The sequence below is a fragment of the Citrus sinensis genome, chromosome 4 (genome assembly GCF_022201045.2).
Source record: "Citrus sinensis cultivar Valencia sweet orange chromosome 4, DVS_A1.0, whole genome shotgun sequence".
NCBI classification, from domain to species: Eukaryota; Viridiplantae; Streptophyta; class Magnoliopsida; order Sapindales; family Rutaceae; genus Citrus; species Citrus sinensis.
Genome location: NC_068559.1, coordinates 20,797,561 through 20,823,542, shown reverse-complemented (window position 1 = coordinate 20,823,542; position 25,982 = coordinate 20,797,561). Strand labels below are relative to the sequence as shown.

General features: G+C 41.4%; 6 protein-coding genes across 7 annotated transcripts; 3 read left to right on the top strand and 3 right to left on the bottom strand.

Annotated features, from left to right (window-relative positions):
• The first annotated feature begins 696 nt into the window (after window positions 1-696).
• Window positions 697-2,882, top strand: LOC127901879 (uncharacterized). The gene is made up of 4 exons (XM_052439911.1): window positions 697-968; window positions 1,230-1,653; window positions 1,729-2,223; window positions 2,826-2,882. Exons 1-4 carry the CDS (start codon window positions 697-699, stop codon window positions 2,880-2,882), a joined length of 1,248 nt encoding a protein of 415 aa, XP_052295871.1.
• A 1,690-nt stretch (window positions 2,883-4,572) lies between these two features.
• On the bottom strand, window positions 4,573-6,642 carry LOC127901878 (uncharacterized). Its single transcript, XM_052439910.1, has 3 exons — window positions 6,063-6,642; window positions 4,930-5,708; window positions 4,573-4,824 (listed from the first exon to the last, which is right to left on the bottom strand). The coding sequence occupies exons 1-3, from the start codon at window positions 6,640-6,642 to the stop codon at window positions 4,573-4,575; spliced, it is 1,611 nt and encodes a 536-aa protein (XP_052295870.1).
• Window positions 6,643-8,246: 1,604 nt separating this feature from the next.
• Window positions 8,247-9,529, top strand: LOC102624624 (protein PHLOEM PROTEIN 2-LIKE A1-like). The gene is made up of 3 exons (XM_006484694.4): window positions 8,247-8,509; window positions 8,688-8,803; window positions 8,932-9,529. Exons 1-3 carry the CDS (start codon window positions 8,438-8,440, stop codon window positions 9,317-9,319), a joined length of 576 nt encoding a protein of 191 aa, XP_006484757.1. The 5' UTR covers window positions 8,247-8,437; the 3' UTR covers window positions 9,320-9,529.
• A 1,545-nt stretch (window positions 9,530-11,074) lies between these two features.
• On the top strand, window positions 11,075-15,489 carry LOC102624905 (putative disease resistance protein RGA3). Of its 2 annotated transcripts, none has more exons than XR_371253.4 (3): window positions 11,075-14,823; window positions 14,957-15,109; window positions 15,188-15,489. XR_371253.4 is itself a non-coding variant. In XM_006484696.4 (3 exons), exons 1-3 carry the CDS (start codon window positions 11,289-11,291, stop codon window positions 15,193-15,195), a joined length of 3,600 nt encoding a protein of 1,199 aa, XP_006484759.1. In that variant the 5' UTR covers window positions 11,076-11,288; the 3' UTR covers window positions 15,196-15,489. The 2 variants fall into 2 exon arrangements, 1 of the variants encoding a protein (XP_006484759.1); XM_006484696.4 differs by having other exon boundaries at window positions 11,076-14,823; window positions 14,957-15,013.
• Window positions 15,490-16,348: 859 nt separating this feature from the next.
• LOC102625471 (50S ribosomal protein L3, chloroplastic) lies at window positions 16,349-18,555 on the bottom strand. Its single transcript, XM_006484697.4, has 2 exons — window positions 17,892-18,555; window positions 16,349-16,942 (listed from the first exon to the last, which is right to left on the bottom strand). The coding sequence occupies exons 1-2, from the start codon at window positions 18,427-18,429 to the stop codon at window positions 16,653-16,655; spliced, it is 828 nt and encodes a 275-aa protein (XP_006484760.1). The 5' UTR covers window positions 18,430-18,555; the 3' UTR covers window positions 16,349-16,652.
• An 878-nt stretch (window positions 18,556-19,433) lies between these two features.
• On the bottom strand, window positions 19,434-25,982 carry LOC102625747 (MLO-like protein 1). Its single transcript, XM_006484698.4, has 13 exons — window positions 25,491-25,982; window positions 24,719-24,981; window positions 24,429-24,545; window positions 24,269-24,329; window positions 23,786-23,880; window positions 23,083-23,157; window positions 22,909-22,997; window positions 22,739-22,788; window positions 21,008-21,048; window positions 20,370-20,579; window positions 20,222-20,289; window positions 20,043-20,103; window positions 19,434-19,946 (listed from the first exon to the last, which is right to left on the bottom strand). The coding sequence occupies exons 1-13, from the start codon at window positions 25,669-25,671 to the stop codon at window positions 19,725-19,727; spliced, it is 1,533 nt and encodes a 510-aa protein (XP_006484761.1). The 5' UTR covers window positions 25,672-25,982; the 3' UTR covers window positions 19,434-19,724.

Sequence of the window (25,982 nt, the reverse complement as noted above, 5' to 3'; positions counted from 1 at the left end):
GATACCCGAGTGGAAAACAAGACTGGCAGACAAGAACCTGTAGAGGATCTGGAAATAGTGAGCATGGGACCAGAGAACCCGGGAAAGACGATCAGAATCGGGTCCAAACTTAAGAGAGAGCAAAAGCAGGAGTTGGTGAAATGCTTACAGGCTCATGCTGATGTGTTTGCCTGGACACATGAAGACATGCCGGGGATTGACCCTGAGGTAGCGTGTCATAAGCTGGCAATAAAGAAAGATGCTCGGGCAGTAAGGCAGAAGAGGAGGTGCTTCAACCAGGAGAGATATGAGGCTGTAAATGACGAGGTGGAGAAGCTCTTGAGAGCAGGGTTCATTCGGGAAGTCAGTTACCCAGAATGGATATCAAATGTGGTGCTGGTAAAGAAGGCAAACGGCAAGTGGAGGATGTGTGTGGATTTCACAGACCTCAACAAGGCGTGCCCAAAAGACAGCTTCCCTTTACCAAGGATCGATCAGCTAGTAGATTCAACGGCTGGACATGGTCTGCTTAGCTTCATGGACGCATTCTCGGGATACAACCAGATCCCCATGTACGAGCAGGATGAGGAGAGCACGGCTTTCATCACTAACCAAGGTTTGTTCTGTTACAGGGTGATGCCCTTCGGTCTCAAGAATGCTGGGGCCGCCTATCAAAGGCTGGTGAACAAAGTCTTTAAGCCGTTGATCGGGAAAACCATGGAGGTGTACGTGGATGACATGATTACCAAGTCCAAAATCCCGAAGGAACACGTCAGACACCTCGAGGAGACATTCGAGCTTCTGAGGAAGTATAAGATGAAGTTCAACCCGGAGAAGTGTGCTTTTGGGGTCGAGTCAGGGAAATTCCTGGGATTCATGGTGAGCCATAGGGGGATTGAAGCATATCCCGAGAAAATCCAGGCGATTGTGCAAATGACGTCTCCTCGTAACCTGAAGGAGATGCAGAGCCTCACGGGGAGATTGGCGGCGTTGAGCAGATTCATATCCAAGGCTACAGATAAATGTCAGCCATTCTTTCAAGTGATAAGGAGGGGAAAGAAAACAGAATGGACCCCGGAATGCGAGGAAGCCTTCCGAAACTTGAAGCAATACTTACAGCAAGCTCCGCTGCTGTCCACACCGAGGGATGGGGACAAGTTGTATCTGTATCTGGCGGTATCGGATCGGGCCGCCAGTTCTGTTCTGGTGAGAGAGGAAGAAGGAGTTCAGTATCCGATATACTACACCAGCAAGGCCCTGCTCGACGCTGAGGCCAGATACCCACCGTTGGAGAAATGGGCACTTGCCCTTGTGGTTGCTGCTCGGAAGTTGAGGCCATATTTTCAAGCCTTCCCGGTCTCGGTAATAACAAACCAGCCATTGCGTCAAACTCTGCACAAGCCAGATGTCTCTGGTCGGCTCGTCAAGTGGGCTGTGGAGCTGAGCGAGTTCGACATAGACTATAAACCCCGCGCAGCGATAAAGGCCCAGGCAATGGCCGATTTCGTAGCTGAATTCACAGAGCCCGAAGTATGCTTAGATCAACAAGATGCAGCTACAGGCGATGACGAAACTCAAGTATGGCAGATGTCTGTGGATGGGTCATCAGGGGAGCGGGGTTCAGAAGCAGGGATTGTCTTAGAAGGCCCAGAGGGGGAGGAGATCTCTTATGCTGTAAAGTTGGAATTTGCAGCCACAAATAACCAGGCGGAGTATGAAGCCTTGATAGCAGGTCTGGAATTGGCTAAGGCCGTGAAAGCAGACAGAGTTAAGATCAGAACCGATTCCCAGCTGGTTGCGAATCATGTCAGTGAAAGATTCCAACCAAGAGAGGAGAAGATGGAACAGTACCTGAAGATAGTCAGACGGATGATGGGGAAGTTCGAGGTAGTGGAGGTGATACAAATCTCCAGGGAGCAGAATAGTCGAGCAGACATTTTGGCGAGGATGGCAGCAGTAGCCGACCCAAAAATGCCAAAGTCGGTCCCTCTGGAGGTGAAGTCCAGCCCAAGTATCGAGCAGAATTTGGGGGTGTTACGGATAGAACAAAAATGCTCGTGGAGGGACCCGATAGTTTCATACCTTAGAGACGGGGTATTACCATCAGATAAGCTGCGAGCTCGGAAGATTAGAGCCCAGGCCTCGAGATACACGATGATCGATGGGGTACTGTATCGGCGAGGATATACACTACCGTTCCTTCGGTGTTTGGATGAGGACGACGCGGATTACGTGCTGAGAGAAGTACATGAAGGAATTTGCGGAAATCATTCTGGCGGGAGGTCCCTGGCCCACAAGGTTCTAAGGCAGGGATATTTCTGGCCGACAATACACCAGGATGCGCAAAAGAAGACCAGGGGTTGTGCAAGCTGCCAGAGTTTTGCAAATTTCTCCAACCAACCACCAGAGAAGCTCACCTCCATGGCCTCCCTTTGGCCATTTGCTCAATGGGGAATTAATCTGATCGGCCCATTGCCAAAAGGACGAGGAGCAGCAACACATACAATAGTTGCTATAGATTACTTCACGAAGTGGATAGAGGTGGAAGCCCTTAGCAGGATCACAGAGAAGAAAACAACAGACTTCGTGTGGAGAAACCTGGTCTGTCGATACGGGATCCCTTATGCCTTGGTAACGGATAATGGCAGGCAGTTCGATAATCACAGCTTCAGGGATTTCTGCCAGAACCTCGGGATAGAGCTGAAGTATTGCTCGCCTGCTCACCCTCAATCGAATGGACAAGTAGAAGCAGCCAACAAGACCATCAAGAGGCTTCTGAAAACCAGGCTCGGAGCAAAAAAGGGTGCTTGGGTTGACGAGCTGTCAGGTGTGCTATGGGCATACAGAACAACCCACAAAACCGCAACTGGGGAGACACCGTTCGCTTTGGCTTTCGGACATGAAGCAGTCGTGCCGGCTGAGATAGGAATGATCACACACCGGACATGTCATTTCAATGAGCAGGAGAACGACGAGCAGATATGTTTGAATCTTGATCTGCTAACGGAAAGGAGGGAGCAAGCAGCCGAGCGATCAGTCACTTACCAACAAAGGGTTGCTCGGTATTATAACCAGAAGGTGAACATACGGCAATTCAGGGTCGGAGACTGGGTACTGAGAAGAGTGAATCAGAGCACCAAAGATTCAACTCAAGGAGTGCTGGGACCGAATTGGGAAGGGCCATATAGAGTCAAGCAGATAGCGGGACCCGGAGCTTACAAGCTGGTCCGCGCGGACGGCCACGAGGTGAAACGCCCATGGAACGCAGCACACCTCCGGAAATACTTCCAGTAAGACTTGTTCACATTTGAAAGCTATTTTCGCTCATGTTCATTATCGTTTATCTTTCACGCTTTATGTCCGAACAATTTCATGTAAGTCAAATCCTGCCATTAATAGAACGTCGCGGAATTTCATTCGCTCGAAACCGAGAAAAATCCAAGGCACGCAAAGGCTCGCCAAGTCTCAAAGCCTATCTTATGGCGAGACAGAAGCCAAGCATGCCAGGATTTGCTCGACCACGAGATGGCGAGCGGACTCCCAAAACATTCGAAGAAAACCCCAAGGCACGCAAAGGCTCGCCAAGTCTCAAAGCCTGTCTTATGGCGAGACAGAAGCCAAGCATGCCAGGATCTGCTCGACCACGAGATGGCGAGCGGACTCCCAAAACATTCGAAGAAATCCCCAAGGCATGCAAAGGCTCGCCAAGTCTCAAAGCCTGTCTTATGGCGAGACAGAAGCCAAGCATGCCAGGATCTGCTCGACCACGAGATGGCGAGCAGACTCCCAAAACATTCGAAGAAATTCCCAAGGCATGCAAAGGCTCGCCAAGTCTCAAAGCCTGTCTTATGGCGAGACAGAAGCCAAGCATGCCAGGATCTGCTCGACCACGAGAAGGCGAGCAGACTCCCAAAACATTCGAAGAAATTCCCAAGGCATGCAAAGGCTCGCCAAGTCTCAAAGCCTGTCTTATGGCGAGACAGAAGCCAAGCATGCCAGGATCTGCTCGACCACGAGAAGGCGAGCAGACTCCCAAAACATTCGAAGAAATTCCCAAGGCATGCAAAGGCTCGCCAAGTCTCAAAGCCTGTCTTATGGCGAGACAGAAGCCAAGCATACCAGGATCTGCTCGACCACGAGATGGCGAGCAGACTCCCAAAACATTCGAAGAAATTCCCAAGGCATGCAAAGGCTCGCCAAGTCTCAAAGCCTGTCTTATGGCGAGACAGAAGCCAAGCATGCCAGGATCTGCTCGACCACGAGAAGGCGAGCAGACTCCAAAACATTCGAAGAAATTCCCAAGGCATGCAAAGGCTCGCCAAGTCTCAAAGCCTGTCTTATGGCGAGACCGAAGCCAAGCGTGCCAGGATCTGCTCGACCGTGCAAAGGCAAACCGAATCCCAGGCATTGAAAAATCTTCAAAGGCATGCGGCCAAACCATGAGCCGAGCCGGAACCTGCTCGTCTAGACGAAGACAAGCAGATTCTCAAACGAAAATTAATTTATAATTACAACACAAGAAAGTAATCAAAAAATATTTTTATTAATTTGTTAATGATTAACAGAGGGGATAATCTTCATGAACATTGTCCATTACAATAAAAGAAATATATCAAAAAGACGGCGGATCAGTGAGCCGAGCAGCATCGGTTGGCTGAACCTCCTCAGGTGCGGGGGGGTATCGCCAGTTGCGTCCGGGGGGGTGCTCGCCTCGCCAACTTCAGCAGGGACTGCACGAGGAGGAGAGTTTTCCTCCTCAATCACGATCGGCTCTACCCCCTCGGCATCTTCCTTGGCCGCCTCCTCATCCATATGCCGAGCGACACCAGCTGCAAGGTCATCCATCTTCAGGTCAGGGTGTTGCTTCCCGAGGACGGCCATGATGCAACGATAGGAATGCCGAAGTCCCTGGTCGTACTGGTTGTCGGCCTCCCTCTCCAAGTTCTCGACCTGAACTCGGTGGGAGTCACGGAGAGATTCGAGCTGAGCCTCATACATGGCCTTCTGCCTTTGCAGATCCTCCTTGACCTTGGTAAGCTCCTCCTCGAGGGTAATGGCTTTTGCTTGAGCAAGTGATTCTTGCTCTATCAGCTTCAGATTCTCGAGATTCAGCTCCGCTGCTTTCTTCTCGGCAACGTCAGCTCTGCTCGTCGCCGATTGAATATCCTCCTTCATCTTCCGGTCGTAGCGGCCAACCTTAGCCTTGTAATAGGTGGTCATGCAGCTGAGGTGGAAAGCGCTATGCTGCATGGCCCCCACCAGCTCACCCAAGGTGCGGCCGTCAAAGTCCTCTAGGTCCTTCTTGCTCACGGATTTAGTTAATTCATTGAGGTAAGGGACCAGATGTTCTGCTCGGCTGTCAGGTAAGCGAGATCGAGGCCCGACAGGAGGAGAAGAGGTAGCAGGATCTGTGGCTACTCCACTAGCTTCCCCGACTTTTACAGGAGCCGGAGATAAAATCTTCAAGGGTGGGGCCTGCTGCACGATGTTGGCCCGCTTTGCGGTAGGGGCATCCTTACTCTCGTCCCTCTTCGTGGTTGGAGGTCGAGAACGTTTTCGAGTCAGAGCCCCAATCACAGCGTCCTCCATCCTATGGCCAGGAAGTATCAAGCGAGACTCGAGCAAGTTGTATGTGGTTAACAGTTCCCGGCTCGAGCAGGAATTGACTAGCACAGCCTCAACCCGTTTGAGCTGGCCAGGTCGGAGTGGGAAATGAACGCCCCAAGAAACTACAACACAAACAGACACTTGGTTAGAAACAAGCCAATAAAACAAGAACAACTATGGATACAAGGCATCTGGAGCGAGCAGGCAACCTGGGACCGTGAAACCGGGTGGGACCCGATAATCCTTCCCGTCCATTTGTGCGACCTGACCCCAAGGACCCCCAGCAAAAAAGAACTTTCTCTTCCAATTCCCACCACCACCAGTAGGGAGGTCGGTTATAGGTTTCCTTGTCTTGGCGCTAGATTGGAAGTAGTACCAGCCTGCATCTTTGGGGCTGCTCTTTAGCTGGTACAGGTGCTTCACCTCATCAACCGTGGGCTCGCTTTGGCAACATCTGTCCCACAATATGAACAGACCAGAGAGCACTCTCCACCCATTGGGATTCAGCCGACCAGGAGCTAGATTTAGCCCGTTAAGTATCCGGGCAAAGTAAGGTTGCAAGGGACACCTCAGCCCGTACTTAAAGCTGTCCAGATACAGGGTAACATATCCCCTAGGAGGCCGGCTGGGAGCATCCTTCTTTCCCGGGACCTTGAGAGGTATCTCGCCAGGAATGCTATACCTCAGCTGGAGGTCCTCGAGCTCATCAAACGTGGTCATGCACGTCATGTAATCAATAGCGTAATCCCGCGATAGGGCTCTACCTCCTATTGTACTCCTCCCCTCTGGTCGCGGCGCTCCTGATGGGGACGCCTCACCAGAATCATCTCCTCGACCCTCACTCAGAGTATCCTCGGAGCCAGAAGATCCATCCTCACCATTACTCCCGCTCGTAGAGGTCGTTTGGGGAGACATGCTCCTAGCACTAGTCCTGACACTAGACCTAATAGGCTCTAAGGGGATCTCGGGGTCAAAGGCAGGATCGGTGAGCAGACTAGGCAGGAAGTCCAACTCGTCGTCATCAACCTCAATGACCTTCTCTTTACTTTTCGACATTCCCTAAACTCTAACCACAACACCACCAACTACTACCCAAACGAAAGAAAAAAGAAGTTATCTACAAACTATCCGAGACCGAGGAGAGAGAAGTAATACCTGAAGTACTGCTTCAATCGGAGAAAGGCAAGGATGGGGACTTCGTGCCGGAACTTCTTTGCCGGAGAAACAGAGACGGAGACGGAGACGGAGTGAATGGTGAATATGCCGTTCGAGAGGATTTGGCTTTCCAAATGAGGACGGACTTTTGGGCTGCCAGCATATAACTGCGCCGAATCCCGATGACCTCATAACCGTCGGTTTGAAATTCAAATGGAGGGGGGGATTTCTGCCACGTCACCTCGTCCGCAATTAAATGCGACATGACTCTTGGCAGCCTTTTCCAATCCCACGCGAGCGAGTACTGTCGAGTTTCCACTGCTGGTCCACTACATTACCCAACACCAGAAACTGGGGGACCGGTGTTTGGGAGAGGTACTGTTTGGGATAAATATGTCGATGAGACCAGGAATGACGAGCAGATATCGGATGGCAGAGTTCTGCGAACCGGTGTGTTCCGTAAAAGCCTGGTGCACGGAAGAACAGGAGCAGAAATATCCTGCTCGTCCACGATGTTGTCATCCGCGAGGCCAATTTCCTATAAGAGGCATACGGCTATTCCGGCTAGAGGTCGATAGGCGAGGAGACCCGGTCGACGGCAGTTGGCAAGACATGCTCTCCAGCCCGAGAATCTAGGCACGACAGCCACGCTTTCCCCTGAGCCGTGGCGTAACACGCAAGGTCTCACAGAACCACAACAGCCACGCTTTCCCCTGAACCGTGGCGTAACACGCCAGGTCTCACAGAACCACGACAACCACGCTTTCCCCTGAACCGTGGCGTAACACGCGAGATCTCACAGAACCACGACAGCCGCGCTTTCCCCTGAACCGTGGCGTAACACGCGAGATCTCACAGAACCACGACAGCCACGCTTTCCCCTGAACCATGGCGTAACACGCAAGATCCCACGTTTGCCCATAACGCAGCAGTCAGAGCCCCAGACCGTCTCGAGAAAAGCGGAAAACGGGGATTCAGAGGAAGCCTATAAAAAGGTAGCCAACGAAGGTAAAAGGGTTGGCATTTTTGAGATAAAAGAAAAAAACCACGAAAAAGCCATAAGACCCGTGGCAAGCGTTCCCCGAACCTTGATATCTGACTTGAGCGTCGGAGGGTTTGCGCCGGGAGAACAACCGGCGTACTCTGACTTGTCTGTGTGTGCAGGGATATCTGGAGAAGAAGCATTACTAGGAGACCTCCTGGTCGTGGGGAAGTTGATCGAGCAGAGATCCTGGTCGTATAACGAGGAGAACCGGAATCTCGCATAAAATACTTGCATGATAGTCACCATTTTAATAATTAAAGTTCGCATGATAGTCAGCTTGCATAATTTCAATATATATTTTTTAAATTTTTCAAAAAGAAAACATTTTTTTTCTAAATAAAAGAAAAAGTCATCTAAGGCAGGCAGTGTGGGGTCCACGCGGTGCACCATACTCTGTATTAGGTGACCCACACCCGCGCTTGGGAACAGTATTCACTTTTCATTGCGCCTTCCAAATTTCTTCTGCCATTAATAGATAAGAAAGAAACTTCATCATCAATTCGATAATCGATATAAATTGATAAAACAAAATAATAAGAACTATCTATATATAAGAAGAAGATATACATATAATAATACACAGAGTTTTAAAGAGAAATATATATATGTATATAAAACAGCTTCACCGACGGTTCGCTTCAGATTAAATCAATGAATTTCAAGAAGAAGGCTGCAACAGAAACGAACAAGACTCATGAAGAATTCCTCGAATACAAGAGGAAGGTCCAATCTTGTCTCCCTCATCTCTTTCTTTATTTCTCTTAATTTGCACATTAAATGGTTGGATTGTTTATGCTGTGCTGATAATTGTTTTATTAAACAATTAATTATTACTTAAGCTTATAAACTAATGATTTATGCAATCCTATATATATATATATATATATATATATATATACAGAAAACATGGATCGATAACAAGACGGGGTATAAGTGCTTCGTGCTGTATCCCAGGTCACTTTTTGTTACTTGGGGCAACCGCGATCACTGGACTTGGAATTGCTTCAAAGAAACGAGGTCAGATCAGCACTGAATCCAATCCAAATCTCGTTATCGATTATGTATAAAGACATTTTATTTAAAATAAATACATGAATAAATTAACAAACGTACATATATATATATATATATATGTATGTATGCAGTGATGAAAACATAGAAGTGGTGAAACTAAGCCACGTATGCTGGATGGATGTAAGAGGCAAGTTCAAGATATCGGAACTGTCCCCGGGGGTTATGTATGAGATCGTGTACGTGGTGAAGTTGACAAATGCAGCATTTGGATGGGAAGCACCGGTCAGCCTCAAGCTCTCACTGCCTGCCGATGGGAAAGTGCAGAATCGCCAAGTGAGCCTCTTGGAGAAGCCCAGAGGAGAATGGTTTGAGCTCTGCGTCGGCAACTTCTTAACGGAGACTAATAATGATGGATCCGAAAGTACGGCTGAAGTTTTCTTTGATTTTTTTGAGCATGGAGGCCACTGGAAATCTGGACTCATTATTAAAGCTGCCGTTCTTAGGCCAAAAATTAACTGACAACTTTCATCGCGCTTCTTTCTACTCGTGCACTTGCTTGTGGCCGGCCGCCGCCCATGTTTAAGTTTTCATTTTTTTTTTTTCCTCCTACGCAATCTAGTTCTAATAGAATCCTTATATATATATATATATCTGTTTTTCATCCGTACCATCTGAATGTAAACTACGAAAGTTAGTGATAGATGTATGAAATATTTACGTTTTGATTCATTTCTTTAGATTAAATTTACTCCAAATTTATTCCAATCATTTCCAATGGATTGTTCTGTCATCTTTTTTTTTTTTTTTTTTTTTTAAAGTTGAAAAATGAAAAATTAATGAATAAAACTTCGCCTATTATATTGTGAGGCTGTGAGCAGCATGATACAATTTGTTAATACTTATTTAGTTCAAATACACTGTTTATATGGCAAGTAATGTATCACCAATTATTATTTACCATGTGTAATGTATTGATTGACTTTATCATCAATCAACTAATTATAACTTTACTCTTATGAAAAATGTACCCTTCTATTCGTAACGTACACACCCAATGGGAAGTAACACACGTGTCATGAGGAGAGAGAAAAACCGTGCAAATGAGAGTTGGCTACAGTTGGATCTGTAACTTAGCCAGCTCCTATATTTAAGCCAAGAGTGATATATGTACGAATGAAAATTTTGAATGCGGACCTGTAAAGTTTACAAAAACGGATTGTCGTGTCATTTTTTTTGGCCCTATAAATAGTAATGACTCAACTAAAAGTTACTTTTATTATATTTGTAATAATATAATTATAAATTTTTATATATATTTATTTTATACAAACAGACGTGGCATGATTAAATTAGTTGAATTAAATATCTCTTTATTCATATGATTTATTTTTATTATTTTATATTTTTATTCAATTAATTAATTAATGTCAAATCAATTTATATAAGATAAATTTATAAATATACCATCACTTTTTTTATAATTATAATTATAATTTTATAATCCTCGCACGACTACTCATCAGTTAAAAATTTTAAAATACATAAAAGGTTATATTAAATATATAATAAATAAATAATATTATGATATTTATATATTTATTTTAAAAAATTATTATGTAAGTAGGGGATATATTTTTTATCCTGCTATCTTCCTCTTTCATCGATACGGCACCGCGTGTTTACTTAATCAAGACTTTTGTTGTAATTGACGTACATGATTACAAGTTTCGAGAAGAAGTCAACATCTGCATTGACTCAAAGGGGCCTAATCCCTCACTTCTAGAACACTGTTCCCCGACATAGAAATTAAATGCTGAGAAAGTATGCTTCTTGGCGTCTATCCTCTGATCCTTCTCGTCCGCGTACGTTACACACGGCGCGTTTTGCTTAAGCAGGACTTTGTCATAGGTGACCGAGTATTTATCTGATAGGAGTCCTCTTGGTTTTTGACCTTTGGCACTTTCATAAAACTACAGACGTGGCACCTGAGAATTATTGTATTTTGATAATACATTTAGTTGGATATATATATATATACTTGTATAATTTTTATGGGCGTAGCCGCGTTGGCATATAAAGAAAAAATTCCTGTTTTAAGTAAATTCCTGTTTAATTTATTAATAAAGGCAAAAATAACTTTAAATTTGAATCCAATGAAAAAGAACTAAGTTGTACCGATCATTTTACAACTTTCTATCATACTTGCATTTACAGTAGTGTACGGTCTAAATTTAATTACATATTAACTCACGCGCAATTTCCGCGGAAGCAATTGCTACTTACCTCTGCTGACTCTTTCCATGGAAGCGATTGCTACCGACCTCTCCTGACTCCCCAAGTCTTGCTTAAATATCCTATCAGCTTCCCCCAGTGCTCATACATAGACAAACAAACCCACTTGAAATTTCTCTCTCAGATTCCTCCACACAAATTGATTAACTTGAGGGTCCGCAGATTAGAAGATCAGCTAGAAACAGAAGCAGAATTGATGGCCGAACTGGTAGTGTCGCTTGTGGTGCAGCCTATCGTTGAAAAAGCAATTGAAGCTGCTGTGTCTTTGATCAAAGAAGAGGTTGGTTCGGTGCTTGGCGTAAAGAGTGAAGTTGAAAAGTTGTTGAGCAAACTAACAAGTATCAAAGCTGTCCTTGAAGATGCAGAGGAGAGACAGCTGAAGGTACCCCAGTTGAAAGATTGGCTTGGCAAGCTCAGAAATGCAGCTTATGACGCCGAAGACATACTGGAGACTTTTGCAACTCAAGTTGCTATGCATAAGAGAAAGCAAAAGCTGCGTAGAGTTCGGACTCCCATCAGCGGTAATAAAATTTCCTATCAATATGATGCCGCCCAGAGGATTAAGAAAATTTTAGATAGACTTGATGTTATTACTGAGGAAAAAGAAAAGTTTCATCTCAGCAGCGGTGTTAACAACAACAGTGGCAACTCTCGGAATCATAACCAGGACCAGGAGCTGCCACTGACAGGTTCGTTCATTGACACAGCAAATGTTTTTGGCAGGGATGATGACAAAGAAAGAATTTTGCATATGCTGCTATCGGATGAATTTGACAAGGAAGATGACGCCTTTGTCATTCCAATCATTGGGATGCCGGGGCTTGGCAAGACAACACTTGCTCAACTACTCTTCAATGAAGAGAGAGTTAGAGAACACTTTGAATCCAGGATGTGGGTCTGTGTGACTGTTGACTACGACTTGCCAAGGATTCTTAAAGGGATGATAGAATTTCATTCAAAGATGGAGCAGAGCACTTCGTCAATAAGCCTGTTGGAGACCCGTCTTCTTGAGTTTTTGACCGGCCAACGATTCTTACTCGTTCTCGATGATGTCTGGAACGAGGACTACAGAAAATGGGAGCCGCTTCAACAGCTCTTGAAACAAGGACACAAGGGGAGTAGAGTTTTGGTTACCAGTCGTACCGCTCGGGTCTCGCAGATTATGGGCATACGATCTCCTTATCTTCTTGAGTATTTGCCTGAAGATCAATGTTGGTCAATTTTCAAGAAAATCGCCTTTAATCAAGGCAATTTTTCAAGCAGAATGCAGCAGCAGAACTTGGAGGCCATCGGCAGAGAGATTGTGGGCAAGTGCAAAGGTTTGCCTTTGGCAGTAAAGGCAATTGCTGGTTTCTTGCGCAAATATGATGATGTAAACAAGTGGCGGAAAATCTTGAGCAGCGACATATGGGAGCTCGAAGAAGGGAGTTCAAACGGGCCTCATATCCTGCCCCCTCTGAAATTAAGTTACGACCATCTCCCTCCTTTTCTGAAACATTGTTTTTCACTTTGTTCGATATTCCCCAAGTCCTATGCTTTTGATAAGGCCGAGATGGTCAAGTTTTGGATGGCGGAAGCACTGATTCAATCAAGAGGAGGAGGACGCCAAGAAAGGGAAGAAGAGATTGGAATCGAATATTTTGATGAATTGTTGGGGAGGTCATTCTTCCAGTCTTCGAATATCGATGACAAGGTGAAATACCAGATGCATGATCTTTTCCATGACTTGGCACAATTTGTTTCAAGCCCCTACGGCCATGTCTGCCAAGTTAAGGATGACAGGTCATCTTGCAGTAGCTGTTGCTCTCCGGAGACACGCCATGTGTCGTTGCTTTGTAAACATGTAGAGAAGCCTGCTTTGAGCGTCGTCGAAAACTCTAAGAAGCTGCGGACATTTCTAGTCCCCAGCTTCGGCGAGCACCTCAAGGATTTTGGGCGTGCCCTTGATAAGATTTTTCATCAACTCAAATATCTTCGCCTGTTGGATTTGAGCTCGAGTACGCTGACAGTGCTGCCAGATTCTGTTGAGGAGTTGAAGCTGTTGCGCTACCTTGACCTCTCGAGAACTGAGATTAAGGTACTTCCCAACTCAATATGTAACCTCTACAATCTGCAAACTTTGAAACTCATAGGGTGCATTTGGATAATGGAACTGCCTAAGGATCTTGCCAACCTAGTTAAACTTCGTAATCTTGAGCTAGAGGAAATGTTCTGGTTCAAGTGTTCCACATTGCCAGCTGGAATAGGAAAGTTAACCAATCTGCATAACTTACATGTGTTTCGGGTTGGCAGCAAGAGTGGATATCGAATTGAAGAACTGAAGGAATTGCCTTACCTTACGGGAAAACTTCACATATCGAAGCTGGAAAATGCTGTAAACGGAGGGGAAGCAAAATTGAGTGAGAAAGAGAGTCTTCACAAGCTGGTATTTGAATGGAGCAATAACAGAGATAGCAGTCCTCAATCTCAAGATGTATCAGGTGATGAAGAGAGACTGCTCGAGGACCTGCAACCTCATCCGAATCTGGAAGAGCTCCAAATCTTTAACTACTTCGGCAATAGCTTACCACAATGGATGAGAGATGGGCGGCTTCAGAATCTAGTGAGTTTGACTTTAAAAGGTTGCACTAATTGCAGAATCCTCTCACTTGGTCAGCTTTCCAGTCTTCGCGTACTCAACATTAAAGGAATGCTGCAGTTGGAGAAATGGCCAAATGATGAGGATTGCCGGTTCCTTGGAAGGCTAAAGATTAGTAACTGTCCCAGGCTGAATGAGTTGCCAGAATGCATGCCAAACCTAAGAGTTATGAAGATCAAGAAGTGTTGCTCATTAAAGGCTCTTCCCGTGACTCCATTTCTGCAGTTCCTAATACTTGTTGACAATCTGGAACTGGAAAATTGGAACGAGAGATGTCTGCGGGTGATTCCCACAAGTGACAATGGCCAGGGTCAACACCTGCTGCTCCATTCATTTCAGACACTTCTGGAAATGAGAGCTATCAACTGTCCCAAGCTGCGGGGCCTGCCACAGATCTTTGCTCCTCAGAAACTGGAAATAAGCGGGTGTGACTTATTGAGCGCCCTCCCGAATTCAGAATTCAGCCAGCGTCTTCAGCTTTTGGCTTTGGAAGGATGTCCCGATGGAACATTAGTGAGGGCAATACCCGAGACCAGGTCTCTGAACTTCATGATCCTTTCCAAAATCTCAAACCTAGATTCATTTCCAAGATGGCCTAATCTTCTGGGGCTGAAGGCTTTGTACATCAGAGACTGCAAAGACCTTGTGTCCTTATCCGGAGAAGGAGCATTGCAAAGCTTGACCTCGCTCAATCTGTTGTCCATACGAGGCTGTCCAAAGCTTGAAACTTTACCAGATGAAGGGCTACCAACGTCACTCAAGTGTTTGATTATTGTATCATGCTCCAGTCTGAAGTCTCTTGGGCCAAGAGGGACACTGAAGAGCCTCAATTCACTCAAGGACTTTTACATTGAAGATTGCCCCTTGCTCCAGTCCTTTCCAGAGGATGGTCTTCCTGAAAATCTTCAACATTTGGTCATTCAAAATTGTCCCTTGCTAACGCAACAGTGTCGAGATGGGGAAGCTGAAGGACCAGAATGGCCAAAAATCAAGGACATTCCTGACTTGGAGATTGATTTCATTTGCAATAGAAGTCCAATTATGCCCGAGAAGAAGAAAGCATCTTGGTATCGTCCATTGGTTGGCCGTGGAGGTTAGTACAACTTCATAGCTATATATGCAAATTGACTATGAGGGCTTCCTCACCTTTGAATGACTATATGTGTGTGCGTGTGTGTACGTGCCTGCGTTGCGTGAATGTAATCCAAGCTTCAAAATGTTTTCAGGGCTAAAAGGGAGAAAGCAAATGGAACAAGGGGAACCTTCTGGCTTAGCAGGATGCAGTAAGTACTCAATACTCTTACTACATTTTGCATAGCGAAGCTAATGGCATCAATTATTAGGAAAATTCAGAATTGATATTTGATTGGGTTACTCAGGTATTGAATTTTGACCACTAATAGTAGTAAAAATAACGATATTATATGGTATTAAAATGTTAAATATGCTTTTTGTAGGTCCTTGAACAACGCAATCGCCAGAACTACATGCGTCTTCTTTCCATGCTGCAGGCTGCACTGCTCAACAACAATCCCTTTGAAGAGTTGCAGTTTTATACTTTCATGTTGTGGTGTGTTGTTTGATTTTGTTTTCTTTGTCCAATTTTTTCTTTTAAAAAAAAAGTGAATTTGTTTGCTTTTACTTTTTTTCTAGTTTCAGGAGATGAAAGCTTGTTTGCTTATTTTCTAGTCTTATTATACAGCGTTAAATTTGAAGTTGAGATGACAAAACTCGATCCTAACGAATGTGCATTTATTTATTTTCTCTATATCCTTTCCATTCATGCAGAAAAAGGAAATCAAACTTCATCACAAATTAATTAATCTCTAGTAATTTTTCTCAGCTAAATCAATCATCCTGAATTGGTCTCTTCATCCTCCACCATAAAGTTCAATGCAAGATACCCCCGAGTTGCTTTAATTTGCTCACTTGCCTATTTTAAATAATAGCTGGTCATGATTGACCTTCAAGCTAACTTCTATCAGTTTTATTTAATCAAAACTAATTAAATATCTAGATGGATTCCGCACAAAACAATAGTATTATATCCAGACAAAGAAGAGAATTATATCAAACATCTCTTCTATATATACTAGAGGGGGTACTAGTTAGTTACTTGGTTCATTGATCTCTTGAACCGGTACAAGTGATTTGTGAATTGTGCATGGTACTCCAAATCCCCACTTGCAAGGGCAATGGCGGGCAGAAGGGCAGGGTCCTCACCATTGGTACCCTCTCTTATAGTGGGAGTTTTTGGATTGATTATCTTTGGTCCTAGCATCTTCGTTGTGATGCTTCTGCTTCTGGTACTACTGTTTGTACAATTGCATTTTAATTTTCATCATCGTCAACTGTAATTCATGATCAAAGCATTGGCCATGATGCCAAGGCTTGGCTTGGGAACATTACTTCTTAGTTGTGCTCTATTTAGTTCTGCATGATCTTGTGTAAGCTTACCTCAATCCTCTCGCTTGCCAACAGATAGCAGCTATAAACACTATAAGAACTAATATCATAGGTAGAGGTAGAGCACATAAGTACAAAGCAAACTTATACCATTTCGAAGACTTGTATCTTGGTTAAGAAAAATGAGTGCACGTTGTATAATACATAATCAATATCAGTAATGATCTACTATTAAACCAATATCCCAATTACCGAAGATCATCTCAAGAAAGGTTTTTGTGGCAAAGTTGTATGCCCTTTGTACTGATCTACTATGGGCTTTTCTCAACTGAAAGCAATCCTAAATACAAATTCCAAAGAGAGATAGAAATGTATCTCGGCAAAGGAGCCAATGATACATCACAAAATGTTAACTGAAAGTCTAAATTGCCACTCACAAAACGAAGGGTTACAAAGACTAATCTCTTTGACAATGTAGAACCGAACAAAGCGAAGTAATCAGAATAATGCACCAACCTAGTTCTTTGGTATGTTCTTCCCAACAATCTTAGCTGGTGCTACACGCAGAAGATTTCCGGGCTTACCAGGGACAGCACCCTTTATCATTACAACACGAAGGTCATTATCAATTTTTACAATCTTGAGCTTTCTGATCTTCCTTGTTGTCCCTCCCATTCTTCCAGGCATCTTCTTCCCCTTGTATACACGGCCTGGAGTTGTTCCAGCACCAATGGAACCCAATTGTCTATGACTCTTAGAACCATGGGTCATCGCACCCCTTCTGAAATTGTGCCGCTTAATGCCACCTGTGGGATATAGAAAAAGAGAGAGAACAAATCAGGGTCAAGTATTAAGGAATTCAAAGTTATTGAGACAGCAGAAAATACATTCTCTACACGAATAGGATTAAAATTTCATATTAGAAAAGAACAGTAAGTTAAAACTGATGCTGATTCACTGACACAGTGACGTTCTACTGCCGGACTCAACACGATTGATTATAATACACTCAATAAATTAGGAAAAGAAGAGTTTCTCCAAAGTTCAATCCTCATAACGTTGCGGAGACATCTTATGGTAACTTGATACCTAATGGCTGCTGTTCAACATAACTTATAAAAATATAAAAGCCATGCATCAGCATCTCTGTCTTTTAGCTTAAGAATGTTGGTAAAGTAAACATAATGATTTCTCAACTTTGTTCCTATCCAAGAATCGGTTTTCTTTGATATCGTTTAGAGCTGCCAGGGTTATAACCGTGATCCCAGTCAAGAAAGCCACGCAAATCACACCATCTGACACATAAAACACTCCCATCCCACAATAGCATCAAACATCCCGCATCAATATAGTAACAGTTACATACATTAAAATTCAACCATCTCATCCAAATTCAAAAGTGAATCTCTCAAAATCAACTCTCCAATAGATTCCAATACCTCAAACAAAACAAAATATTTCCTTCACATCCCAACATACCCCTCAGGCATATGATTGAAACAATTGTGCTTCAACTGAACTCTGAAAGCACGGTAACTGACGTGTTAAGTCAATAAACCACCTCCCCACCCATGTAAGGAGAATTCGAACACAAAACTTCTTGTACTATCCAAGAGATTTTATTCACTTGTACTTGACAGCTAATGCTCTACTTAACGACTACACCAAACCTCAATCATAAACATACCTTAGCCCAAACCAAACCAAAACCATGCATTCAAACTAAGCTGAAAGAGTGTGCGTGAAAGAAGATACCTTGAAAACCCTTGCCGATAGTAGTCCCAGAAACATCGACAAGATCCCCTTCATTAAAAATCTCTTCAAAAGCCAACTTTTGGCCAGCCTCAAACCCATCAACAGACTGTAACCTAAACTCCTGCAAATGCCTCATGGGTATTAACCCAGACTTTTGCAAGTGACCCAGCTCAGGTTTCGTCAGCTTCTTGTCCCTCACTCTCCTATAACCAATCTGAACGGCGTCGTACCCGTCAGTGGCTTCAGTCTTAACCTGGGTCACAATGTTCCCTTCTCTGAACCCAACTACAGTCACCGGAACAACAGTTCCGTCGGGCTCGAAGTACGACATCATGCCTAGCTTGGTGCCCATTACGCCAATTCCCGCCTCGTAGCTCATTGAAACTATGTGGGTTGTGGTTCTTTTGGTGGTAAAAATGAGAGGCTTCTTGGGCGGGGCAAGAATTGAGGCCTTTCTTGTGGGGCAAAATGGGAAGTTGTATTTCAGAGATAGAGATGGAGGACAGTGCCCAATTGGTGAAAGTGAAGAGATTGGCATTTGATTGAGTGACTGTCTCAACTTTCAAGAAGAAGAATGAGGAGAAGAATGAATGAATGAGACAATGAGAGTCTGAGCTTCAGAGTTTACAAAATGAAGTCTCTCTTTCTTTCTTATCCTTATTTATTATTTATAAAAGTGGCTGACAAAGGGATTACGATACTGTGAAATGGAAAAATAAAACCCCTTTTATTAATTTATTAATACTCGTATACTTATTGAAAAATTAATTTTTTTGCGAGTTAATGGATTTTTTTAATGACTGTTAATATATATATATATATTTCACGTTAAAAATATGCATTACCACAACTTTATATGGAATAAAATTATCGTATCTAAATGAATAGTAAACATTTGATTAAAAAAAAAGCTGTTCTGAATTCTGAAATACTACACCATGTACATTTCTTGAAATTTTAGATTTTATAAAATAGTAAAAAAACTTATTTTGATATATTGAAAATATTTTTCATATTTTATGAAACCAATTTTTTTTAAAAAAACTTGCAGGCCCTGTAATTGGGTTGGGCCAGGGAAGGGGATCAAACCGCCGTCTTGAATTCATTTGGGGGCACATACCCAATTCCAATTTTTTTTTTTTTTTTTAAATAACGAGCATCCAATTTGGTTGAGAATTTGAATGTTATTATATTATCATTTTTTTTAATTTCTTAAAATGGAATTTTTTTTAAAAAAAAAATTTTAACACCAAAACAGAAGTAAAACCGTGACATAACTGTAAACTGTAAAACCATTGATTCCATTGAAAGATTTTTCAACAAAATATATTAATATAAGGAGTTGAATGTGGGGAAAAAAAAAAAATGCTAGGTATATCCTTCTTTGTAGTTCATCAAACTTCAGGGACCCAAATACCATTACCCATCTATGGTGTCAGTATTGAACTCACAAGTCAAACCACACGATAGCAAACCTAAAAACCGAAGAAAATCAATTGAGTTCGGAGAAAAATCTCCACTTGTAATGTACAACTCAAGAAGTAACAACATAAAAATTTAAAGTAACTTTCATTTAAAATGGTGATATAAAACCCAAGTATTTTCCTTTTGAAATATATATCCATCAACAGCAGGTAGCGCGCCTGCTCAACTACAATGTCAGTTACAAACTCCAAAAGATATTCCTAAGTTGCGTGCTCTCTTGGGTTTAAAATATGCCCTACATCAATATACGTATAACTGTGGCTATAACCAACCAGTTTATATACTTCTACAAAACTAAAATTTCCAGAAGCCTTAAGCCTGCTGCTTTCGTCGGGTTGGTACAGCAGCTCATTTGGAACCCTCGGATCCATGTGTGGAAGGCTGAATTTCCTCCGGAGTAGATGACTTGCGGAAAGCTCTTCCCAGCTGAACTCCTTGGTGGGAACTTGATTGGGTAGACCCATCTTTAGCTGCTTTTGGATCTTTCTTTCTCCTCACCTTTTCGGCCCAACCAACAATGCCTACTTGCACATTCTCTTCAAATATCGCCTTCTTGAAGGAGCTTCCCATCTTTATTTCATTGGAAAAAAGAGAAAAATAGACGAGTTCATAAATGTTTTGAAGGAAGAAGGTGAAGAATTCATAAATGACAGCAAATCAACTCACCTGCGTGACAATGGCATAAAGTGGAAGGGTGCTGTAGCTACAGAGAACTTGAATAAACACCCTACATGGAACCAAGGAACAAAAAGATTGCACAGTAAGTATCAGAAACTTGAATTATTTGTTAATGTTGAACCAAAATTAAATAAAAAGGTGAAACAGAAAAGGTCATTGACTTCTACCCAATGATGAGCCTTGGTACAATATAACAAACTTGTCCCATGATACAGGAGTCAAAGCCATATTGAATCTACATAAATACAAAGACACTAGTTATATCTGTCCAATCAGTTATACAAAATGATTACGGGCTTCAAAATTTTAGCTTACCAATATCCAAAAGAAAAATGCAATCTCAAAAGAGTTTTGGAATAGGATAAAATGAATCAAGAAGAGGACAATTTGAGGCCGGTTAAACCAGAAGTGCTGATCTGATGGTTGAACTACTAATTCCCCTTCAATGGCTATATGTTTCTCAGCAACCTCATGGGCCAACTGACTAATGACATGCTCCAGCTTAGCTCCCACAGCAAGTAGAAGCTGCAAAAGCGCAAGACACACAATAAACATACACACATTTAATAAATTGACCAAAATTAAGGAAAAAAGAAGGCTAAAGTGTACGTGGACCAACAGATTATAATAATAACCAATTCACTATCATGTGCACTAAAAAACAAAAATGGAGTGGTTGAGGACAGAAAAGAGGGGGAGTCAGGAGACAAGTTAATAACAGCAAATTGGGCATCTCTTTTTCTCATACCCGGTAACCATCCAACAAATGTAATTAAAAAGAAGTCAAACGAGTTAAATCACTCATCAATAAAATTGTAAAGTTGCAAGAGCATAAAACTGGATGGTGAATCAAACAATGCTTTTATAAAAATAGCAACTTAGATGCAATTTGATGCACATCAACACAAGCTAAAAACTAGAGGTAAACCATATAAAGATTTAAAACTACTCACAATGAAAGGAATGAATGCTATCCAGAAGTACGTATGCCACTCTGCACAAGAAAATGGCAAATTATCATGATATGAACAATATGATGCTACTACATTCCATTTAAAGATGGGAAAAAGAAAGGGGACTTTAAACACAACCTATGACGCTATTAGCAAATTAAAGTGTGAGTGTGGCGGATATAGAAAAATGACTTACCAGGGGCTGAATTACATAACGACAAAATGTTTATGGGTTAATGCGTTTATAAAGTTTATTTCAATAGATTTAATGGGTGCAAAATTAAATAATAGTATAACCGCCCATATGGGTTAGATTTTATTTTTCCAATTAACGTATGGACTTTTATAATTCTCAAAGTTAAATTTTAAATTTTAGGGATTATGAGTTTATGGGGCCATTTTTATAAATTTGGGGGCTTATTAGTAACTCAAGTAATTTTCTCTTCTATTTTTTCAAAATTATTTTCTCCAGAGGGGACTTAAACCCCTACTGGTCATGAGTGGATCCGCCTCATGACCAAAAGTTCTAACATTATGTAGAACTTCCATTAGTGCATTCATTCAGTGATCTATGAAAGAATACAAAATCTAAACAAAGTTACAACTGTATGTATCAAGCAAGATGTGTTTTCAATAGTATCATGACCAGCATATTTCAATCAACTTGAAGTAAATCAAATGGCCATACAAAAGTAACCAATCTGGAAAAGAAACATGTTGGCAAAATTGTTACATTAATGATGATTTCGTATATATGAGTGGTAAAGCAAAAAGAATATCAGGCCTCGCCTAAATGTGTTTGCAAAAATGTGGACATAACTTCAACAAGGAACAGGAAGAATTGGGAAAAAGGAACAATGTTGACGTAGTTGAATCATTTGTGAGAAATGTGAATAAATGCAGTAAATGGACCGATAAGAAGGAGCAAGAAATAGGCTGATGGCACAAACACGAGAAAGGGGAAGGAAAAACTCTGGTAGGTTCAGACATTGAGAGCAACTTGACCTTTCAGCCAATGGTTTGCTAAATATGTGGCTCCACAAGAAAGTGATAAGCAAAAATGATTGATACAATCAAAGCCAACAAACCGAGACAGTGCCTCTTTATAGTAAATTTAAGGAAACTAAAACTTTTTTGAATTTTATCAGATATAAAAGAAAACTTTATTTTTTATAATTGTCTTCTTGCATCTATTAAGACTACAATATTTCCACCAGAGATCAAGTTTTTCCTTATTCACATGCTCAGTACAAACTTAATTATTCAAAATATTGGAAAATACTGATAAAATTTGACGTAAAATAAGAGTAGTGTCTCCTATTGACTTAAAATATCAATGTCATTCATACACAGGACGAAAAATAATAGGATGAAAAGCCGTTGATGAAGAATATGGTAGATAAGATGAAGATATGTCATTTCTTATAATCTGATCACCACCTACCTCCACACCATCAGAACTAAGAGAGTCAGATACTAGTAGACAAACTTGAAAAGAAGGACCAAATCCAAGCAGTCAATGTCTCTCAAAGGACTTATGTTTAGCCAAATAACAGAAAATATTTAATTTTCAGAATGCCTTTTATTGTAGCCATTAAAACATTCAAATTACCGACTGTACTTGGACTTAAGATACTTTTTTTACTCTTAAAGTGTAAATCTCTGTTGATGTAATTATACTTGGCATCAGCATTCTAACTGCTACCAGTGCTAGTCCAAGGAGTAGCATACCATTAATATTCAGCAACAAGAATATGACCACAAAGATCCAAAGATACCAGCTGCAAAGGTGAATTTAGAAGATCAGTAAGCAAAAGAAAATCAGTATTAATGTTCAATGCAATATATCCGGTAGATATGCACTGCAAACAATAGTCAAAGATGGTTAAAAAAACACTTGCCTAATACCAACAACTCGCTTGAAATCATCTTCAAGGGCACGTATCATGTATTTGTGAAAATTAAACTTCGGACTTCCTCTGCAATGGGTCTAACATAGAAATAAGGATTAGGATTGACTAAAGGACATACTGAATATATACAAGACAACAACATCCTTGCATTAGATTCCTTACCATGATAAAACCGAGTCGCAATGTCACATAATCTGCTTTTGTAATAGAAGCATAGAATTGCTTGAAAAAAGATAGCTGTAGGACAGAAGAATAAGAAGAAGAAGAAAAAGAAAATCAGACTATCAGAGTCCCATATAGATGTATCAAAAATTACTTTTCTTCTTCTGAAATATAATAGACAGTGTCAAATCAAACAATATAATTTTTTCCCCTTTTTTTTACCACTATGTCAAAGAACATAATAAACAAAGGGTAAGTACAGTAAGAGTGGACCATCAGCTGCCTAAACAGAGAATGCCAATATATATGTCAGGGAAAAAAATAAATAAATAAATAATGTGCCTATGCATGTATGTTTAGTTTTAGAGATAAAACAGTTTGTTCACGAAATCCAACCAAAGGCAAAGCCACACGACTTTTCCAATAGTGTGGAAATACACAGTGTAGCTCTCCAACAAAAGAGCAATAAGTGATATGTGAACATTTCTATATTTATATAACTATATGTGTGATTCTTTAGGACAACCCTACACCAAAACAACAAAGGAAACAATTTCCGGAAGGACCCTACATCCAACAGTGGCTTACCCATTAATCCATCGGGACAGGGCTCCAGGCAAACATGCACCCCAAACAAGATTTTATTTTTCTGCAAGTTCTAGTGTCCAATCAAAATATGATTCTATTAGAAGAAGTAACTCACCATCCATCCCAGCAGAGCTGAATCTTTCCCATAACCCAGAAAGTGCTCTTTGATAAAAGCATGCTGGTGAACATGGGTGACTTTTGTCTTCAAAACTGCAGTAAGGCAGCTTATAATTAACAAATGTAATAAATATGAACGACAGATTGATCTTCAATACTTCTTTGCATGAGGAAACTGATATAAAATAAGGCAGCCGAAAGTTGACTTGTAAATATGGTCATATGTTAAATGACATTACAGCTGAAATTGTGAAAGAAAAACATGTGCAGAGCAATGCAATTATATCCCATTGGTAATCCATTTTGACACTTCTATAGAATAACCATTTTTTTTATTAGAGTAGTTATAAAACAACTTTTACATGTCATAAACAAAAAAGTTTTCAACAAACATGCATAAAGCAGATATTTCACTCAATTACTAAGTAATAGATAATTACAAAAGACAGACATCAAATCTTAAATTGGTAGTAGCTCCCACCTTGCTCAGGATCGAAATCTTGTTTTGCAATCGAATCCTCCCAGTTTTTCCATTGACGAATCTATATCATGAAAAGATAGTTATTCAAGAAAGAAGACTCAATACACCTATAACTTTATACAATTGAAGAACAAGTTAGAGAAATCTATTGCTGACTCACCCTTGCTCCAGCAAAAAGAATAGTTAAAACGCAAAAAGTCACATGGACAATGGCTAGGACAAAGATGAAGATATGAAGATGATGCAAGGCTTCAGTTGACAACAACGGCACCTTATTCTGAAAAGGATAGAGCAAAAACCAATCAGATCATTTAGTTGTAATTCATGTGCAGCTATAAATAATAACTGGAAATTAGTTGGTGTGGATAAAGGAAAACAACACGGTTACTGCATAACAAGCTCCATACATGTGTCATAAGCACCTATGGGTCAACAGATAATTATACTTACCTTTTGAGCACAATAGCCACGCTCAGAAGCTGCAGATTCTTCTTCAGCTAGAAGACGCTTAGCAGTGCCGGAAATGGAAGAAGAAAAAAAGGTTTGAAAATGTGAAGTCGTGGTAACATGAGAGTTCTGCCCTTCAGATTCTGCAGTTTTATTGCGTTTACAAGGAAGCATATTATCAAGAACATCCTGATGAACGCAGATTTTGGAGATTGTGTTTTGAAATACCGTCAGCAACAGTGAAATGAACCCCAACAGCATCAACTCTGCCATCACAATTCCAAACTTCCAATAAATCAAATTTCGAAAGAATTCCCACACACAAACATTTTCACAAAAAAATATAAGAAAAAACGGATTCTTTTTTTTTTTCACACTCACAAATACACATCAAAATCTGTGAACCAAAAACAAATCCCTTTTTTAATTTACACATCTTCTTATTCACATAAACGCATACCTGCCTATATACATAACACAGTATCATGATGGGAAGTGTTTTTTATTTGCTCTTTTTTTTTTTAGTGGAATAACTACTAAACTCAAAAACCAGATAACCCCCCCCCCCCCCCCCCCAAAAGAAAAAAAAAACTTAAATTAAATTAAAAACATACAAAGAAGCAAACAACATTGACCATAATAAATCATCCTGAGGAAATGTAAAAAAACAAAAAATGCAGACGGGACAAAGATGGTGACATACTTCGAACTTCAAATACTATATCATGGAATAATAATAAGAAAAAAACTGAAAAGGGGTTAAAAGGGGAGAGACCTTCTTTAACTTTTTGAAGGGCTTCAAAGAGTGATTTCTGTTTTTTATTTTTGAGATAGCGTCCGAGATAGTGAAGCAATCTTTCAGCACCCAAAGAAATGGCGACGATGACCGTACACACAGCCGCGACTACCCATGTTGGTGTGTACTCCAACGTTACTCCTTCACCACCCTCCCCCATCGAATTGATCAAATGAGATTTTCAAGGCAACAAGAAGTAAGATTTACAGACACAACATTGATCAAGCACACACTCTCACTCTGTTTTCCTCTGTTTTTTCCCCCCGTATTTTCTCCGTCTCTCTCTGTTTTATCTGTCTGTCTGTTTTCTTTTCCCGTGAATGGCTGCTGTTACTCTTGATGAATTTATGTCCATCAAATTCAACTAAAGTCTTACAATTGTTTGTCTTTAATCGAGTCAAGATATTATTAATAAACTTGTTCTTTCCTTTTAAAAAATCAAAGGGTTGTGTCGTGTATGGAGGGTAAGCA